Here is an 18264-nt window from a genome sequence, read left to right as displayed (position 1 = left end):
TTCATCCTCATTGTTGCTTTCATCTGAATTAATATCATCCAAACCAACAACTGTTACCTCATCTTTAGTCCAATCTTCCACATCTACATCAGAGTATTTAGCCTAGAATTACGGTTTAACATTATGTTATCGAATTTTTTCTTTAATTTGTCCATCTTGATCTGAACATTTATAAAACGATATTTTCTTCTGATACGTATATGTACATTTACGTACACGACTACTGGTACACACACGACATACAGAATACTTTGAGACACATAAAAAAGGACTTCTCGCAGCTGTAAATAAACAAAAACTGAAATAGAAATATAATGAATGTACTTGTTTACAGAATCGAGAATGCACGCTGTTCACACTACCCATACAGCATTCAATAAATAATTTCATGTTCACATCACCGAGTTGTTCATATTAAAGGATGTTCACACTAATGTGATTGGATTGTATTTTCACAAATAGACCGAAAACAATTAAAGATAATTAAGCCAAAGATTTAGCAACGATTTGTACTACTTACAAGTTAACCATTTTAACCTTTTATAATAGAAATTGATAACTAGCTTAATTCTATAGAACAAGAAAAAAAATCAAATTGTAAATTTTACTGAAATGAAAATTGATCACTTACTTGTTTTTACTTTTTTTCACAAGAACACGAAAGTTGTATTTTATACTTATTTGTTATTTGTATTCATACACAGGGTATTCAAAAAAAAATTATGCCAAACTTGAGGAAGTTATAGGGGACATTACAGTGAACAGTTTTTAGATAGAAACCCCTAGTCAAAAATGAGCCGTTTTGATTCTAGAGTTGTTTTTGCTCAAATAGGTAATGTTAGCTCGTCGGCACCCAAAGACTTCCATATTTAATTAATTAAAGATAACGTAGCAAAATTTATAATACAGGTTCGAAATGACAACTTTTAACCTGATTACATTTTGTTCGTTAAATCATTGATTCGCACACCCGCTGTCAGATATACGGTTCTTGCTGCAGGAAAACAGAGGCTACCATCACTCTTCCTAATAGTTCCTCTTGGGTGGTTGCAGGAGTTTCGTGCACCTACGACTTCATGTAACCTCAAAGGAAAAAATCCAACGGGCTTAAACCGGGACTTCGCACTGGCCACCTGATGAGTCCGCTTGTCCAATCCATTGCCCATAAAAATGTTGGTTTAGATAATTCTGTATAGTACCGGCAAAATGTGCAGATGCATCGTCATGTTAGAACCTCATTCTATCCAGTATACTCATAGGAACGTTCATTGTCCTATAGCTCAGGAAGTCAGGCGACAAAAAAAGGGTTTATTCTGTTTGCTTTTACTCTAAATAATTCACTAAGTCGAACATCAAAGTCTTGAACAAAAATGAGTTTGAAGCCAAAACGGCTCATTTTTGACTAAGGATTCCTACACAAAAATTATTCCCCACGATGTTCTCTATAACCTCTTTAAGTTTGACATGACCTTTTTAGAACAGCCTGAATAACATAGTAAATGCATTGGAAACTATCGGTAAATTTTATGGCGTGAATGCAACTTGAGATGACAAGCATTTTCCTTAAACTGATCAATTAACACTCACTGATTTGCAGTCATATTTAAGTTGAATAACTCCAAACAAGACAATGGTACTCTAACAATACAGGGTGTTGCAGCATAAGTTTCTCAGAATTTTAGGACAGATTGCACAGGGTGATCCAAACTTGGCGCTCTGGGCCTAATATGGGCAAACGGAAGCCGGTATCAAAAATCTAAATAAGGGTTCTTAAATGATGCCCCTTAAGGTCTATTTTTAGTTGAAAACTAGATTTTTCGAAATGTGGAAAAATGGCGTCAAAAATGTGATAAAAAAACCCTATGAATATAAATCTCAAAGGAGAACTTGCAACAGCACCAATGAGAAGCACGAATAACAGTTTTATTGCTTGATCATCTGATATAGTCAACCCTTCAAGAGCTTTAGTGGCATCAATATAAGATTTAACATCAAAGAAGGGATGGCTATTAGATCCAGTTTTACCTTAGGCAGCAGAATTTTTAATTAAATCATTATTACCTGTTTACTAGCGTTATATGATTACCTTTCGAATTTATCATTAAATTGTATTATGTCCTATTAAGTTCACTGTCACACCAAATATGCATAAGGGACATGCAACATGAGACGCGCAGTAACGCTGTTTAGAGAAAGGTTGTAAAGCAACATTTGCGTACGTTGCACTGATGAGTAATACTTCGTACGACATCCGCTTAAATTTATTAATTTGCGCCATATGTCTCCAGCAGTATTTACTGCATCTCTCATGTTCCATGTCTTACGTCTCATGCATCTCTGGTGTGCGACCGAGCTAAGTTTTATAGCTCTATCCCAGGCATGTTGGCAAACTAATTACTAATTACTGAAAAGTCAATTATTCATTCTTGAAGTGAGATCTCGGATGGCATCTCAACGATCTGCTAATTACTATAACAGCAAAGACCGTTACCTTATTCTGGTGTGACTGTTGTTTTTTTACTTCGAAGTTTCAAAGTCGTCCCATTTGTCGCCATATCAAATGACAAATTGCAAATTTAAAAAGTGCAAATTTTCGGCTTTTCACAGTTTTACGTTTACGTACTAACGAAATACGACGTAACATAAACTGTTCATCAGTCACGGCAAGATGGATATGGATTACGAACACGAAGCAGGCAGTTTGAAATGCCCCATCCATCAATTGAAGATGAAAGGAAGGAGAACTAATCGACCATCGAAATACAGTTCACATCGATCTATTAGAGAACCCTTAATGAGGGTAGAAGACGAAACTTTGATTACTTCAGGAGGAAGAGGGTGTCAACGTTGAAGTTGCGGCTAAAACTTTGCTCCATAAACGCAAATTTTAAGTGTAAATTTCTTAATGCGGAAAAGCATCAATTGGGCTTTTTACCATGCAACAACAAATTTGACTCTGATCTTTAACAAATTGAATGTTATTACTGCCTGCAGTTAGACGTAATTGAAAGCATATACCCGCTTCTAGTTAATATTCAACACACTTAAACCCTAAACAAATTTGCTCTTTCCGCATTTTACTAGCTGGTTAATCACACGTTGCCTATTGGCCATATTGGCGATTAAACCAATTTGCCCCTACTTTGAGTGAAATAGAGGCTCTAAGCCGATTATTCTCTAGCCTTTTAAATGTAGAAATCAGCACCGATTTCCCTACATTTTTTTCAGTCCTTTTGGGGTTAATTTCTCTTTATTGTAGGTTACCACGCGTGTTTGCACCATTACTCTGTCAAGTCGTTTGATTGAAATTATACATTCTTTGTAATTTTCCACAGCAAACGAAACCAAATAAATTCCATCCAAAATACACACTTTACACCGAGTTTACGCCCTTGCATTAACCACACATGCGAGTGAAATGGCCCTTTGAAAACGTAAATGTTTCGGGCATTTATTAGGGGATATAAATTTCACGTCCACTGAGTGGATCAGAAAGGGTCGAAAACGATCCAAATTGAAAAATATATATTCTGAATTAACATTACTGACTATTTAAAGTTTTATCTACTGTGATAGGAGTTTGTCCTAAACGAGTTTAATTTACGGAATGCGCTGTTAATTTTAGAAATTTAGTCCAAACTAGATTAGAAGTATTTTTGAAATTGTTGGGTGTCCAGAAAAATCGGCCGAAGTCACTGTTGCTTGACTGAATTGATTTTAAGATTAATTCATAACCAAGAGTTTGCAGCATGTCACTCTTGCATTCAGCATGTAAAAAAGTGGTGTTGTTCATATCACATTTTCCTCTTTGAGGGAAAATCCAGTATACCAAAGAAATTTCATATAAAGAGTACCCTCCATTAAGATAGTCCAAATGCCCTTTGATCTCAATTGAAAACATAACTAAATGGGCATATAAGTACGTAAGTTATAACCTAATGCCTATCAGTTGTGCAAAATACCCTTACCCCCACCCTCTAGACCAAAAAAACCTTAAACCGTCATCTTCCCTATTATAATTTTTAACTTGAAAACTGGATTTTCCAAAAATCTGAAAAAAAACATGCATATGTAGAAAACTCTTGCGCATTCGTCACACTTTTTTGTTTTTTTTTCCTGCTAATTCTAACCTAAAAACGATTTTTTTAATTTCGAAATGGAAAAATGCCCAAAAAAGCCGAAATGTTTAATTCGGTATTGAAAAAAATGCCAAAAAATTGAGTTTTTTTAAATTTTTCAATATGGTGCAGCCTAAAAAATGACACATTTTATATACACTTAAATTTGCCACAAAAATGTCCATTATTAGAAGAAAAGATTGGATCTGCAGCCCATTCTGAAAAAAAGTTATGCCATTTCGAAACATTAAAAATCGTTTTTAGGTTAGAATTAGCAGGAAAAAAAACAAAAAATGTGGCGAATGCGCGAGGGTTTCTACATATGCGTAATTTTTTTTAGATTTTTGGAAAAACCAGTTTTTAAGTTGAAAATTATAATAGGGAAGATGGCGGTTTAAGGTTTTTTTTGGTCTAGAGGGTGGGGGTAAGGGTATTTTGCACAACTGATAGGCATTAGAAGGTTATAACTTATGTACTCATTTGTGCCTATTCAGTTAGGTTTTCAATTTAGATCAAAAGGCATTTTGACTATCTTAAAGGGGGGTACACATTAAGAACAGAATCAATTTTTGCAAATTTCAATTTGTTCAATGTCTTTAGATTAAACTACGACATTTTCAATGTCTCGTTTGCTACTATGAACTTCTTTCCTCAATTTTGAGAAAAATTCTTTTTACAGGAAATTATCCCCTTTTGGGGACACTCGGTATTCAAGATCATTCGCCCATCTCGTTCTCTAAAAGAATATTAATACATCTGGGAAACACACTAAATTTCAAATTGTTCTGAAGTGAAAACCTCTCGAGTAGAATCATGGTCACGTGTACACTATAGACGTGTAAAGTAGTATTCGGCTGCCCCTGGGGTTTCCACCAGCATGACCTTTAATGGGTTATTCTAATATACGAAGTCATCATGTAGTGGCTTGGTATGGAGAACGACTTCCACCAGAGCCCTGGAGGGACTGCTCAATTTCATGACCTTGGAAGAGGCAACCCACGCATTCTCCTGGACAAGGTTTAGGGTGCTCGTCTTAGAATAATCGAGGTCCTGAGAACGGCTCCCACCAGAGCTCTGGAGAGATTCCTCAAACTATCAAAAGCGGTATCCATATACTGAAAGCTGCCCAGGTCTCTCGTTAAAGAGTAATCTTCTGACCATTACACTCAAAGCCTCAAACTTCTTGAAAACGGTAATATCCGACTGCGAGAAATGGAGTGGAAATTACTTTCTAAGCATAGTCCGCAAGGGAATCAGCTGGTAAACAAATGGCAAGGATAGATGAACTGATTATAGTGTTTCAGACCGATATGTTTGCCATTCTCGTATATGGGGTCAGGTCAAACTATTGACCGGCCTGCTAGTAAATGGCAAAATCAACATATGCTGCGACATTAGGTCACATTGCCTATTGGTGTCGATGTTGAATGATTTTATAAACTGTAATAAAATTACTCCAGAATTCTGAGATTTATATTTAAGATAAAAGCTTCGAGGAAATTGTAACACGATTGATTATAACAGGGTTAAGAGTGAAGCATCGATAGAAATATAACTGCCTCAGTAATTCTTAGATAATGGATTGTTGAAATCTGAACTATTCTGATACCACTTGCTTTAAGTCACAAAGGCACTGTTTAAAAAATCGATAGTTTAAAATGTTTCATACAGGGACCTACACATTCAGTGCATTAGCATTGCTATTTTCGTAATCATACGTGATGGGAAATTGGTAAAATTGAGGCAAAATCGCGCATTTTAATGCTGAATAATTGGTTTTTTAAAGTAGCTTTTGACGTATCATAACTAAATTGCCTACAAATTTCCATTTTGTAGTTTTATTACATCGGACCAACTTCTGCCCGAACACTAAAAATTCGAAACTCTTACCAGAACTTAAGGTGTCATGCATGTCTCTTAAAAATGGAAGAGCGAACACTAAGCATAAAATAGCGTGCTTAAATTGACAACAGGTAGCAGTTCAGGTCCGCATTCAATGTGAGCAACTTCAAAAATAAACGTCGTGTCTGATAAATAATATTATTTTCTTGAAGGGGATAGAAAATAGTCATAAAAAGTGCTAATGGCTTTGAAAAAAATAATAAGTAATACCGCCGTAAAAAATGAGTATTTTTCCTAGTTTTTTCGAATATCTCCGAAAGAACCCGGATTTTTTTAGCGTTTGTTTTAGCATGTCAATTTGCTAAAAAAATACTGAGCCGTCGAATCTGTAACACCCCAAATTAATCAATTAATTTAACCATAATAAAAAATACAAAGAACTCGAGTAGACGGGCAATATGAATAGTCAAAACAGGGAAAGTATCTAAAATTCAATATTTTTAGAGATTCTCACAAGTTTCACACAATTATATAGTCGGTTAAAAATTGACTTCTCAAATAACTCCGTTTTGAGCAAGCTCGCTCAAAAATAGTATCGAATATGTGAGATTGAGTTGTAAGAAAGGAACACCACTCTTATTAAATGGATTTCTCTAAATATAATTCCACTTTATCCGAAATTAAATTCAGAAATGTATATTGTTCGCTTCCCAAATATTCAGTATTCTGCAGCTAAATTTGAAGGCATAATATGGGCTTTAGTACTTTAAAGATCGTTTGAATGATCTATACCCAAATACCTACATTAGGTACAAACTTCCCCGAAGCTGAGTATATAATCAAATCTCTGCGGAGGTTAAACTAAATGTATAGCATCAAACTATCTATCTTGCATTCAGTTAATTAAACAAAGTTGAGGGGAACCAACACATTTGCTCGGAGCTGCGAACTCTAGTAATTTAATTTAAACTTCGACTTGGAAAAATTACGTTTATTCTTTATTTTCTACGTTCCAATGAGTTTTCAAGAATTATCTGAAGTTTATTAATATAGAATAAATGTATTGTGTAGTTTTAGCTTTCAAAGTTTTTAAAAGCTTTTATGGCAAAAAAAAAATCAGGAAAAAAATTGATACTTAAAAGCTCTTTAAATCCATCTCAGACTGCCCGAATTGACACTGTGTGACACCTAAAGGCTACTGAAAGGCTTTTATATATCTTTTGGGAAACTGGTTATAGGGCACGTCGCTGAAGCAATTTATATAAACGAAAAATGTGGACAACTTTTTTTTTCTAAAAAAGGAAAGAAACCGACATAGCTCTCCTGTAAAAGCAATTTATATCCAGAGGGGCGCTTTTTCTATTGCAGGCGGTTGCTGATCTGCTTCTGGGCATGTTTTGCATACCGTTTACGCTAGTTGGACAGGTCCTTCGCAAATTCATATTCGGGGAAGCTATGTGCAAGCTGATACCGTATTTTCAAGGTAAGTTGTATTTTATTTATAGAAAATACAATGAAGAAATTTTAGCTTATATTGAAAACTTAATTTTAACATATTTTGACGAAATAAATTCACATTTTCTATGTAGCTTTCATAACTGAATACTTTCAGTTATGAATGCTTCCCCCATTTAACTTCTACCCCAAGATTTTCAACCTACGCATTCAAATCGTCGGTCGGTCAAAACACCTACATCCCTTATATGATCAAAGGATAAGTTTACGGTTTCCACGTCAACGTAGGTCGAATAATTTCATAACTGACTCTGTTTATGCTATTAAAGTTTTGCTTATTCCATCCAATGATACAGGTATTTTTACAAGGTTATTTACTATTTTAAGCCTCCTGTAGTTCAACTATTCCTTGAACAGATGTCCTCAATTCAAGGTAATACTGGTGTCATGGCACCTACCTAATCTAATCATTTGGCGCCCAATTAAAAAAAATTGGATATCTCTCCCCTACGAAAATTAAATAAAGAGTAGGGGAGTTAATTGAATTTCTGTATAAGGGTCTATAAAGAGGAACTGATATTAACCTGTCTGTCAGTGTGGGATTCCTTTCTGTATTCCTTTCTCAGCTTCTTGCAAGTATATTTTTGGAAAGAAACATGTTACGAACTATATGAATCTTTTAACGTAGCAACAAGGTTTCCGCTAATTAACCGTCAATAATAAACACTCTTACTCGCCATTAGGGTTTTTGGAGTAATTAATAAATGTTATACGCCCAAATAGATCGAAACTGTTTGTTTACATCTTAATTTCCATGGCAGAACAAACGAATATACGACGAGCGGGTGCCTTTAAATTTTTACGCCCCGTCGCTCAAGACAACGGTCTCTAAAGTTACAATAATGTCCATCACTCTTGGCAACGGGCCGTAAAGTAAAAATTATATCTGTTAATTTATTAACTACTTTTACTCAAATAATTTTCTTTAATATTACTTGCATATAAAAGGTTAAAAAAATATCATTTGAATGTATAACGTTGCCGTCATAAGCACAGGCCGAAAGAAGGGTTACGCTTTGACCGAATAAACGCTCGTACTTCGGTCACAGGCGTAATCTTCTTCTTTCAGCTCTCCACACATGAATATGTTAACAGTTAATTATCATCCAGAGAAACCGTAATTACAATATTAACGAAAAGGGCAACTAGGGGTGTTTACTTAACCAATTACTTTTGTTTCGTTGTGAACCTTGTAAACCAAAAAAAAAGTTATACGGAACTAGTGAGTTAATTTAGGGCAAATGCGGGTCTGAGAAAGTTTACACCTAATGCTTTAATTATTTAAAATATATTTAAAAAAATACATAATGAAAATTGAGAACCGTTTTCGTTTAAATCGTAAGGGATAAAAAGAAAATGATCTATTTTTAATAAAGGCGTATTTGGATAGAGCTAGGAATTGGGATAAGGATGATAAGAAATCAGGAACGAGCTTTACAAAAAACCAAGGAGTTGGAGCGGATATTTTTGGAAATTAAGTTATTAGACACGCTTTCTCTAAGAACATTTTACGGGACGTTTGTATTTATATCTTTTAGAAAATATTATGGCCCTGCTCATCGTTCGATCTTTCTATTATCAGACTAAAATGAAGATCTAGAACTAAAATTCAAAATAACCCATTAGCCAATCAGTTTCTTTTGAAAGTCCAGATTTTGTCAAAAATCAGAATACGCATTAAATTTCGAAAACAACATTAGTTTCCGAATTCTTTTAGATTCGCCCAGTTGAGCACGTGCTAGATACTAGATGCCCTCTTGAGTCCCCTGTGGCCTAATTATTTCTTGAGCACATGTTCTCAATTCCAAATAATATTTGTGTCGTAGTATCTACGTTATCTAATTTTCCTAGCCTCTTACTAGATACATTCTAATTCACCTAGAACACTAATAAAATTTAACTTGCTTTAAGGAAGAGTATGACGGCTCGTAATTAACATATTCTACTGCTCTAAATTGTCACAACAGACATCAACGAACAAAATTGAAAATAAGCCAATTTCCTATCAACAAACAAGTTTTTTCATTGTTTACGTACTATTTAACTGAGTTTGTATTGCATTTTTTACCAAATTTACCAAAGCTGTTTTGTGTGTCACTTGACCCATATTTCAATTTTAAAAAATCGGCAATTTTGCGCTACCATTGACATAAGCAGCGTTTAAAAAGATAAACAAACGTCAAAAGATAGTATTTTATGTCTTCTTTAATGCTGCATTTGGATTTTCAAAAAATAAGAACTTGTTAAAAAGGGGTAGGGGGGGGGGATATAATATTATAATGTAGAGCCGCAAGGTATGTAAGTTGCCTAGCAAAAGTCGCTTAATTTATAAATAAATTAAAAACAGAATGGTGATAATAACACTGCATTGGTGAAATCACTGGCAGATGATTACTAATCAATGTCTTATTCAACGAACGGAAGAAATCGAAACTAACCCGAGCACGCTCCATTCATAAAAAACGTGATGATCATGATGATAAAAGTAATTATCTCTCATATCAACGTCACGGGTAATATCAAAATCACTCAGCTGGCTTTCCTATCTCGACCCTTGAGCTTTCTTCAACGGATGAATATATGGGTAATTATGGAGAAAGAAGACTACCGGTTGATTGCAGCTGTAGATGGTGTCGTCCTGCAGTTGTAGTATCGCGGATACCTCAGAAGTTAATTATGGGACTTATTTTTTTTGTCCTGTACGTAAACGGTTTACCTAATATTCATGCGGGAAGTGGCGTCAGTATTATTCCGCATGCTGATGAAACTACTCTGCATATCTGCCAGAAACCGGTGGGAATTACTGGTGCTAGAAATGACGAGTGTCCTAGGATGTCCTGAGAGTGAGCCACATTACAACAACTCTTTAATCAAACTCAAAAGGAAAACTCTTTAAAATGCAATTCAGAGCAGATAACTATCATGAACTTTTCCCTACGCTGAAGTAATGAGGGCCTTGCTGTCACTTCCTTTGTCTTTTGGCGAATATGTGAGTTGAATAAAAATACAGTGATTTACCAGCTCCGTAAATTAAGTGAGTGCTCCGAGGTTCTTAAACATACAGTTATATGAGGCTGTTCCAAAGTAGACTTTTATGCTCTCTCATTTTGTGGGGCAACACGGTGAGGCAGGACTGGGTCTTTAGAAAACAAAGAAGAGCATTCTGCACTATGATTTAGAAGTCGCGATTCTAATAATGCAAGAATCAGTTTAAACAGCTTCGTATTATAACATTTCCTGGGCTACTCGTATACATTCATCAATGCCAATCTCAGTATTCCTCTTTACTTTATCCTTTCCACATAGGATTTTTACAGTGAACTCGATTTGATTTTATAACCGCCTTCCAAACCATATTTATTCTTGGCCACTTGTAAGTTCCAGGTCAGCAACTGGCGAAATGTTGTTTTCACTATCCAGACAAAATGCCCTCCATATCCCAGTGTCTCTTCATCATCTTGTCCTTTTAAATTTGTTTTATAGGTTACTTAGTTTTAAGTTAGTTGATATGAAATATCAACTTTTTCATTTTAACATAATTAATAAATCGTTATTACTCCTTCAAAAAATGTATGAATATGTTTAGAAGCCATTAACGCCAATGTATTATTCATAGATGTTCAGCTAGGAATTTTCTCTACGATTTCTGATATTTAATCTGGAAATAAGCATAGACCTGCACTACGAATAACGGGGAATAATTTTAGGAGCAAAAATAACAGTTATTTCAGATTTTAGAAATTATTAACTTTGAAAACTGACTATTCCGAAGTGCCTATTAACAGCGTTCTAGCTTGAAATTACTTTTATAATCCTTGAAATTGATAACTCAGTTCAGGAGTCGAGTTCATAACATGATCTTGAGAAGTAATCTCAGTTGTATTTATCGTTTTTTAAAATGACCCTTCTATCCACAGAAATTATCTACGCCAATGAGTTTATTAACAATTTCTAAACTTTAAACTCATTAATTCAATTTGGGAGTCTATAGAGGTGCATATGACATAATCTCAAGAGATCACTGGAGAAAAAATTATGACTATTACAATTTTTGAAAATAATCAATTTTGAAACTATGCCTTTTTATCCTAGTGAAAAATTTTAGCTTCTTTCAGATACAAAATCAGCTTGACTTATTTCTAAAAATTTCATCAAAAATACTGGAAAACGTTTCCGAAAAAAACAATTATTGTTTAAAGTTCCTGAAAAAGTTTTGACACATTTTTGAAAATTTCCAAAAGACTTCTAATTAGAGTCTACAGCATAGACCTAAGTGAACCCCCTCACAAATATACATGCATTGCGTGGATATTATTAATTTTCGAAGTTATTTGGCTCAAATTTATAGATACCTATATACTTGCAACCTAAAATACTAGTAGATCAAAAAAGTATTAGGTGTACAACTTTGCTTCCGCCGTTTTTGAATAGATGTATGTAGCGGTAAGTAATGATCGAAATAAATAACCCCATGTGGGCATGCAGGAGCCTTGGGCACCTGTTAACATAACCTCATAAAAATATTAGTCTATTTGTGTCTTCATCATAAAGTTATTCGCAATTGAAAATGTCAGTGTACGAGCCAAATTCTCGTCATTTGCGGGAGGTTTTACTTTTCTGCTTCAATATGAAGAAATCTGCTGCTGAGGCTCATCGAATGCTCTCAGATACTTATGGGGAAGCCACTATTAGTGAAAGGACATGTCGTGAGTGGTTTCAGCGCTTCAAGAACGGTGATTTTCACGTCGAAGACCAACATAGCGGTGGAAGAAAGAAGGTTTTCCAAGATGCGAACTTGGAAGCATTACTTGACGAAGACTCGTGTCAAAGTCAACAAGAATTGGCACAATCATTGGGAGTGACTCAACAAACAATCTCAAAACGCCTCAAAGACATGGGAATGATTCAGAAGCAAGGATATTGGGTGCCGTACGAGTTGAAACCAAGAGATATTGACAGGCGTCTGTTCGCTTGTGAACAGTTGCTTGCAAGGCAAAGACGGAAGGGATTTCTGCATCGTATTGTGACTGGGGACGAGAAATGGGTTCATTACGATAATCCCAAACGCAAAAAGACTTGGGGATATCCCGGCCATGCTTCCACGTCGACGGCCAAACCGTCTATTCATGGTTCCAAAATCATGCTCTGTATTTGGTGGGATCAACTCGGCGTAATATATTATGAGCTGTTACAACCAACTGAAACAATCACAGGTGCTCTTTATCGAACCCAATTAATGCGTTTGAGCCGAGCATTGAAAAAGAAACGGCTGCAATACAACGAGAGACATGATAAAGTGATTTTGCAGCACGATAATGCTCGACCCCATGTTGCGCAAGTGGTCAAGAAATACTTGGAAACATTGAAATGGGAAGTCCTACCCCACCCGCCATATTCTCCTGACCTAGCTCCTTCTGATTATCACTTGTTTCGATCCATGGCACATGGGCTAGCTGACCAACACTTCCGGTCTTATGAAGAAGTAAGAAATTGGATAGAATCGTGGATCGCTTCAAAAGATGTCCAATTTTTTCAACACGGGATTCGTATGCTGCCCGAAAGATGGGAGAAAGTAGTGGCCAGCGATGGACAATACTTTGGATCCTAAAGGTATAATTAGTTTTTTACAATAAAATCGCGAAATTCGGAAAAAAAACGGCGGAAGCAAAGTTGTACACCTAATATCAGTCTTCAAATATTTCAAAACATTACATTTTCCATTAATCCCAAATAGCATTATTTATGAGTTTATGAGTCCATTTCGATATAACGTTTTTATATTTATGTTCGGAAAGGTCAGAAAGGCTTAAGCGTTTAAAACAATTTGTTTTGTGGTTACCAATATAAGCATTAAATAACACATAAATCACATAAAAATATAAAAAATATCAAGTTGAATCATCTTTCATTCATAGGGATTTCTTAACCAAACGTGTGTGTAAAATTGTTCAAATCTCCATCAGAATCTGTGTGAGATTTTGTAAGTTAAAAGTTACTTTCTCAAAAATACAAAGTGGATACCATAAGAATGTCAGTAGCAGTTGAGGCCATAAATCATTTTTAATCGTTTAGATTGCCTTTATAGCAAATTTCTTTTTTTTTTAAGAAATAGCATTAACAGTGGTTTAGATACAAATGAAATTTTGAATTAACCCAAAGCCACGGAGATTTATGATTTAAATTGTGTAAATTTTTAAAACTGTACAACAGAAAATAAGTATTTCAAACATATCTCTAATCAGAACTTATCTGGAAACTGTGAGATCATCTAATGCAATATGTATCGAAGAAGGAAATTAAGAATTTAGATCACGTCTGGATTTTCATTTTAGTTTGTTGTACTTCGACTTGGGAAGTTTACATGTAATTCCATCCACGGCTAGATAGCTCCGCATTAAAGTAAAAATAGATGAAATATTCCACAGGCTGTAAGGCTTATCTTTGGTGATGTAAAGCATGAAATTAAACAACCCACTTTTCCATTAAAACTTATGCACTTTGATTCTATATTTTATACCTAGAAAGTATCGCTCATGTAGAGTAATTTTCCGCTTGCAATTCGTCTTCATTACGTCCTTTGTAGTTCTGCCGCAGATGTGGCGAGAAACAATTCATTTTCTAGTAATTTGGAAAGAAGAGTTTTTGCGACTCTATAGTAAAGAATTTAAAAACATTAATCAATTAGATTTAGTCCGTCGCGATTTATACACACAAATTCTCAAAAAGTATTAATTTTACGTGAGAAGCAAAAGAAAATTTAACACTTATTGTCGTTAGTCAGAGTACGGGGTGGATTTAGCTAAATTTGTGTTATACGGAAGTTGAGTTATGCCAAAGTCTCTAACACTTTGCGAGAGATTCAATTTAATTAAAAAAAAAAAAAAAAACTAAACGGAGCAAGTGATTATTAAAATCTACTGGATGGTACGTTCCATGGAATCCACTCGTTAGAAACTGTACATTTCCTAACTGGAAACGCGGACGAAAATCACTTAGTTTCTTCTCTTATGAATAGCGCTACTTTCCGCCCTAATTGCACAACATAGTATTTCATCGGATATCAAGTTCAAATTTGTACTTGCGACAAATTGAGTGGCGCACTTTAGTGAAAAGCATTGAATACTCAGCTGCGTGGTTTTATAAAGAGATAAAATAGGCAAAGAAGATTCCGTCATTGAAATAGTTCGTTAATTAAAACAAATTGAGCTACGATTGTTTCCAACAAAACGTGTGAAATAATCAGGGTTATTAAATCGAACCAAATCCTCATTTAATCTCTTAAAGACTCATAAACTCGAGGATTTAATAACCTCTATTGCCATTAAACAGCAGACGTGTGTTTGCACTAGACTCCAATATGAGGCGAGTTTGCCTTAACATATTTTCCCATTTCCAGCTGTATCTGTCTCAGTGTCCGTATGGACTTTAGTGGCCATTTCTCTGGAAAGATACTTCGCCATATGCAGACCACTTAAATCCAGAAGATGGCAGACAAGAAGTCACGCTTCAAAAATGATAGCTTTCGTTTGGACTGCCAGTTTAGGATGGAGCGGACCTATTTTGATTGTCTCTACTTTACAGACAATGAAACGAGGTAAATTAAAACACTCAAATCATGCGTATTTCTGAACCGATGATGCTGATTTGTGGGACGGCATTAAAACGCAGGTGGCTGCATATTAGTCCTATTTGCTAATAGTAACACATCCACACGATTTCCATTTGCATTCAATTCTGGATTAAAAACAGTCGCATTTCCACCGCTTCCAGGGCATAAATGCAGGGAGTCATGGCCATCAAAAAGCAGCGAGCAAATGTACAACTTGTTCCTGAACGTAATTCTGCTCCTGATTCCTTTATCCATCATGAGCCTCGCGTATTTCATGATAATGGAAAAGTTGTGGAAAGGGCTGCAAAGAGAAATTGAGCATAGCTCCTGCCAAAAGTTGGGTAAGGACGGAAAGCTGTATACGTGCTTTTAAGCTTCATTAACCGAGAAAAGGTGTTGTTAATCCCTTTTTCTTGGCTACTCTCTTTAGCGTTCTACTACGACTCCCTTTCAATGGCAGTTATTTTTTCAGTGTCTCAGAAATCAAACAGTTCCCCAAACCTAAACAATCAGATGGTGAAAACGAAAAACCTGATTGTGTACTCGGAAAATGGCAACACTCCCGATAAATGCGGAACCAGAGGTTGCTTGCATTGTCAGATTCCTGGCATTGGAGAACTCTCTGACCGAAAAAGGGGCCATTATTGCATGTTCAAGGAATTCATTCAAGTTCCGGTAATACTTTCAAGTATCAGTTATGAATTGCGCTTATACTTATTGCGATCAGGTGATGGAGACAACAACAATATCCGAGCCTTGCCACCAAACTGAAGAAGTGTCCAAAGTGAAGGAAAATTACATTATGAAGGAAACCACTTATACGTTTGCCCGACATGGCATAAGGTCCAATTACATCGATAGAAGCATTGAAGCCAAAAGGAAGGTAAGCAACTGTTTTAATATCAGTTCAATCTCTATATCGCCAAAAGCTTTTCCTAACATATAAAAGGTCAGATAATGCAGCTTTGCTGTAGCACCTGAAACTGTTACATAATCGCCATTTTTTCGATTCCAACTCGATTCCCAATGCGATAATATCAGCAACTAGAATATAAAATTTTGGTCCTTAATGCCCGAGCAAGCTCGAGTACTTATCTGTTTTTTTTTTGTGACAGAACTTCGTGGAAAATGGAAAGTTAAAGAGGAATAGCCGGAAAGCTTTCGCAGTTAAATGTTTTTGTTGTAATTCCAGTTGAAAACTTGGCATGGAATTGAGGTTTTAGAGGAGTTTATTAGGTCTTTTTGCGGTGAGATAATGAAGCAATCTTTATTCATATTAATCAAAATAGTTTATGCGAGAAAATAGTAATATGCATTTTGTGAGATATTATCCTCATCCATCGTACTATTATATTTGTCGTGTATCTCCTGTGTTGAAAAAAATTTAAAGCAGCTTGATGGCGTTTTTTCTGTCCCACAATTTAAAAAATACCGAGATTTTTTTTTTTAATTCTCAACTTCTTCAGATCGTCAAAAATTCTCGATACTCTCTGCAAAGTGCTTTCGGATTAGTCGAACAATAATTTCCATAATGCGTCAAGCCACTGAAAATTCCATCCTAATGTCAGTAAAAACCCCAAAGATTTCTCCTCTTGAAAAATCCATCAAGGCCAGCCAGAAAACATAAAGCTGTTCCCATTCATTAATTCAATATTCCGGATGATTTCCCCGTAGCTAGATAAACTTAAAAAATATTGAAAATTCTGTTTTGAATCGAAGTATTCAAATATTCTCCTATAGAAAAAGTTTCGCATGAGCAATGAGCAAATGAACTACATGATTCGACTTTCAATCCAAAATGCTGAAAAGTTTTTTTTAACATATGTATATTTTCTCAATGGAGACACACAAAAACTTTTCTTTAGACCATGATCCTGATGAAGAAACCGTTGGCTTGTACTCCTTATTAAAGGACGTAAATTAAGCCTCAGTTATACAGAGTAGCAAAAAACTAATACAATTATATCACTTCCCGGAAAACTTAGAGATTTAGCTCTTTACTCATTTTTCTGGACCTCTCTAAGGCATCTTGTAGGGAAGAATCTATCAGTCCTAATTGATTTTTTACGGTCACATGGCGGAGACCATAAAATAACATTTCAGATTATGAAGGAAACATGAAAATTATGTCCTTTGACAGAATTTGTGAATGTTTAAATTTGGATGCTGATTTTCAAAATCTTTAAATTTTCTCTTCGTTTGTATTTAAAAGTTCACATTAAGCGGATATTGCATTATTTATGAATCTGTTTCGATATAACAATTTTATATTTATGTCCATAGATACCACAAAGCTGATTTAGGCCTTTAAATTTATGTGTTATGTGGTTATAAATAAATGCATAAAATAACATAAATAAAATGTCACATTGAAACACTATTTAGTTTTGCCTTCAGGTCATCTTAACCAAATGAGAATATAACGAGAACTGAAGAGTTTTCTGAAAATTTTGCATAAAGCTTGCATCTGGAATAAGTTTCCTCATCATTCAACTCCATTAAAGTTCATTTAAGTTGAGCCTAACTAAACTTCTTCAAGTTCACTTGATGTAATCTTGCTGTAGAAGGCAATGTGGGCTTAAATTAAAGAGCTTAAGGGTTTTTGTTACCTAAACTTTCATTCTAACTTTGAATTTTACCCTTATTGAACGGGAGTTTCATAAACATTGCGTTCTGCTTGGATGCATAAGGTGAAACATTCGTTAAAGTAGACAATATACAAGAATCTAAAGCAATTTAAATTTCAATAAACCCCATAGGTAAATGTCGGCCTATGGAATTTATAGTGATATATTTATAAAAGCGAGGAAATTGGGAGATGTTTTGTCCCGATAAAATCCCACACAAAATTTAAGTTTAACGTCAGAAAGAAGAGATAAGAACTTTCGCAAATTTTCGGGATTTAATTAGCAAAAAGAAATTATTTAATGCCTAAAATGACTAGGAAAAAGGCTTATTAAATTCACCGTAATGAGTTAATGCGTAAACATCCAATTATTTGAAAACAGAGGTTTTTTCCAGAAATTCCGTCCCTTCAAGTCTTATTTAGAACATCACGTAACGGCCAAACACCCACTCGTAATCAAAAACTGTATAAAATATACCTCTTTGATTTCTCAGGCGTTTCAAATCCCCGATCAAGGAGTTTATGCATTGCATGGTTTTAGTTAAGAGAAATTC

General features: G+C 35.1%; 1 protein-coding gene across 1 annotated transcript in view; it reads left to right on the top strand.

Annotated features, from left to right (window-relative positions):
* The window catches only part of LOC136414200 (cholecystokinin receptor type A-like), a 99496-nt gene that overhangs the window by 79236 nt on the left and 1996 nt on the right, over window positions 1–18264 (top strand). Inside the window, exons 3-7 of the mRNA XM_066398080.1 lie at window positions 7329–7443; window positions 14872–15069; window positions 15246–15425; window positions 15557–15759; window positions 15812–15967. Of these exons, the coding sequence (XP_066254177.1) occupies window positions 7329–7443; window positions 14872–15069; window positions 15246–15425; window positions 15557–15759; window positions 15812–15967 (852 nt within the window). The remainder of the gene's footprint in view (window positions 1–7328; window positions 7444–14871; window positions 15070–15245; window positions 15426–15556; window positions 15760–15811; window positions 15968–18264) is intronic.

Source organism: Euwallacea similis, chromosome 16 (assembly GCF_039881205.1).
Source record: "Euwallacea similis isolate ESF13 chromosome 16, ESF131.1, whole genome shotgun sequence".
Lineage (NCBI taxonomy): Eukaryota > Metazoa > Arthropoda > Insecta > Coleoptera > Curculionidae > Euwallacea > Euwallacea similis.
Note: the sequence above shows the minus strand (reverse complement) of the source record. Positions and strands in the feature narration are given on the sequence as shown.